The sequence below is a fragment of the Priapulus caudatus genome, unplaced genomic scaffold (assembly GCF_000485595.1).
Source record: "Priapulus caudatus unplaced genomic scaffold, Priapulus_caudatus-5.0.1 Scaffold1559, whole genome shotgun sequence".
In the NCBI taxonomy this organism is placed as follows: Eukaryota; Metazoa; Priapulida; class Priapulimorpha; order Priapulimorphida; family Priapulidae; genus Priapulus; species Priapulus caudatus.
Window position 1 is genome coordinate 44,608 of NW_014578620.1, and position 2,788 is coordinate 47,395.

The 2,788-nt window shown below is 45.3% G+C and overlaps 1 protein-coding gene across 1 annotated transcript in view; it reads right to left on the reverse strand.

Annotated features, from left to right (window-relative positions):
• The window catches only part of LOC106817004 (dynamin-like 120 kDa protein, mitochondrial), a 28,710-nt gene that overhangs the window by 14,576 nt on the left and 11,346 nt on the right, over positions 1-2,788 (reverse strand). The window contains exons 11-15 of the mRNA XM_014821650.1: positions 2,262-2,334; positions 1,807-1,922; positions 1,303-1,367; positions 288-457; positions 3-154 (exon numbers count right to left, since the gene is read on the reverse strand). Of these exons, the coding sequence (XP_014677136.1) occupies positions 3-154; positions 288-457; positions 1,303-1,367; positions 1,807-1,922; positions 2,262-2,334 (576 nt within the window). The remainder of the gene's footprint in view (positions 1-2; positions 155-287; positions 458-1,302; positions 1,368-1,806; positions 1,923-2,261; positions 2,335-2,788) is intronic.

Sequence of the window (2,788 nt, forward strand, 5' to 3'; positions counted from 1 at the left end):
ACTGTCGGCCTGCGACGCCGGCACGTAGATGTTCTCAAACACGTAGGTGGACACCTGCTTCCACAGCTGCGCGTAGAACGCCTCCTCCCTCCTCCCTCCTCCCTCCATAACGCGCGCGCTGGCTTCACCCGTGGACTCACCCGTGACTGTCGGCCTGCGACGCCGTCACGTAGATGTTCTAAAACACGTAGGTGGACACCTGCTTCCACAGCTGTGCGTAGAACGCCTCCTCCCTCCTCCCTCCTCCCTCTATAACGCGCGTGCGCTGGCTTCACCCGTGGACTCACCCGTGACTGTCGGCCTGCGACGCCGGCACGTAGATGTTCTCAAACACGTAGGTGGACACCTGCTTCCACAGCTGCGCGTAGAACGCCTCCTCCCACTCGCGCGGCGTCACGAGGCTCAGGTTGATGATCTCGTCCAGAACCTCCCCGCGCGCCTTCTCAAACAGCTCGTCCTGGGGGAGGAGAGGAAGGGGAGAAGGTTTTCTCATTGATTCGCAGACGGGACAAAGGCAGAGATGCCAACACATATTTGAAGCAATCTGTAGTTTCTGGCCATCAAATTAGTAGTTCGAGGGTCACGTAGTGACCCGAGTTTGCTAGGGAGGTCCGGCATGCCCCCCAGAAATTTTTTTAATTCTGAGATGCAATTTCCTGCCTTCTGAGGTCAATAATGACAATAAATTGACAAAAAATGACAAAAAAAAACAATTTTTTTTTTTACAGTGAAATTCGTAGTTTGATACAAACTGGTCGTAGTGGTGCAAAAGGAATATAAATTCGTATAAAATACGGATGAATCGTAGTGGTTGGCATCTCTGCAAAGGGCTGCGCAAGAGGAGGGGGGGAGGTATTATTGTCCCTTCGCGGAGGGATGAGGGGCCACACATTGTCAGAAACTTCAAACAAGATTGGTTTTAACGTTAGTTCTAACATTAACTTGACTAGGGACTCAACCCAGGACTGGGGAGAAGGGAGAGGAGGGGAAGGTTGTCTCGTTGATTAGCAGGATGGACGCGGGGGCAGCGTGTTGTAAGAAACACGATTGGTCTTAACGTTAGTCCTAACATTAGCACCAACCCACCATCAGAACCAGCAGCACATCGTTAGAAACACGATTAGTCTTAACACGAATTAGCCTTTTTCTCATAGATCGGACCTTTACACATTGCGCACGAGAGACGAGACGTCGACAGTGTACAGTGATAACAGCGTAAGAACAAAACACCGAGCGAATAGGAGATAATCCAAAAAACGTGAATTATTCGGCGAAAGGTTGTCGACAAGATTCCGAACTCACCCTGTCGAGCTCCCGCACTCGGGGGAAGTTATTCTTCCATTCCGTCTCCAGGTTGAATCGAGTTGCTGCAACAGAGATGGTCTTCATTAGCATAGACTAACGATGCATTAACGACGAGCGCTGGCGAGACGGCAGTCGGAATCTGCCCTCATGCCGTCACCACTTCGGCTTAGTTACGACTGCCTCCGCATCCATGTTACTTACTAGGTTAATTACTAAGGCAGATGGGGTCGTTGTCGTATCAGGTACTACAGATATGTACCCGAGGTAGTTTTAGGTTGTTTAGTATTATGTTTATTTTTTTATATGAGGTATGTTTAGGGTTAGTGTTAGGGTTAGGGTTAGGGTACACCTCTGTAGTACAAGTCTGGTACACTTTGTGTATACATATATGTACCTCGGGTACATATCTGTAGTACCTGATACGACAACGACCCCTTCAGCCCTACTAAAGTAAACTACCCTCACTCTACCTCTGCACCCTAGAGTTGGCTTCGTCGTTACCTTTGAACGCGTCCGCCTGCTGTTCGACGGACTCCTTCACCATCTTCCAGAAGCACTCGGACACGGCCATGCTCATATTGGCCGTAGTTAGCTGCGCCGCGCGGAAGTTCAGCCCCCTGTGTAGCAGATGCATGCACATCGAGCGATCAGCCATGTATAATATAATATGACGCATAATTATGTTGTTTACATATAGTATTTGCATAGTATTATATGTAATATTTGTAGAATATATATATCAATAATATCGGCTATATCTAATACAGTACTTACGTGACAATATATATATATATATATATATATATATATATATGTGTGTGTGTCTATATATAATCACCTGATCGACTGTACCTAATATAACACGTCATAACATATGATATCTGTATAAGCCACTACATTAATATTATGAGCCATTCTCTTACATTGCTAATGGTCGACACAAAATAAACACTCACTTGAACAGCTTCGAGTTTCTAAAGAAGTGTTCTTCGTAATCGCGAATCGTGGATATACTGTCGTTGACGTTGCCTGCGCGAAAACACGAAAACGAAAGACGGTTCTGTTAAAAAAATTTGTGAGCACGCCGCTATGAACATGAGAATATGAACAACATTTCGTGTTCGACACCTTGCCGATAAATGCAACTATGAATAACAGCTAAGAATTAAATGCTGTTGAGTAATAAATCTCACTAAGATTCAGAAATAAACGCTGCTAAGAACATTGCGAGACATCGTTACCATCACGTGGACAGCTATAAGGCCAAAACAAAATATAGGTGTGGTTACGGTTTCCCGACCGACCCTATTTATTCCCAGCGACCCTAAACATTTTATTGTCAATTTCTTAAAGTAAAAAAAAAAACTAGAATTGGACAGTTCCTGCTTCAAAAGGCACAACGCACATCCTTCGGACATGGTTCGTAAATACAATATTTCAAGAAAATAAAATGTTTTCCCTACCTACCTACCCTATTTTTTCG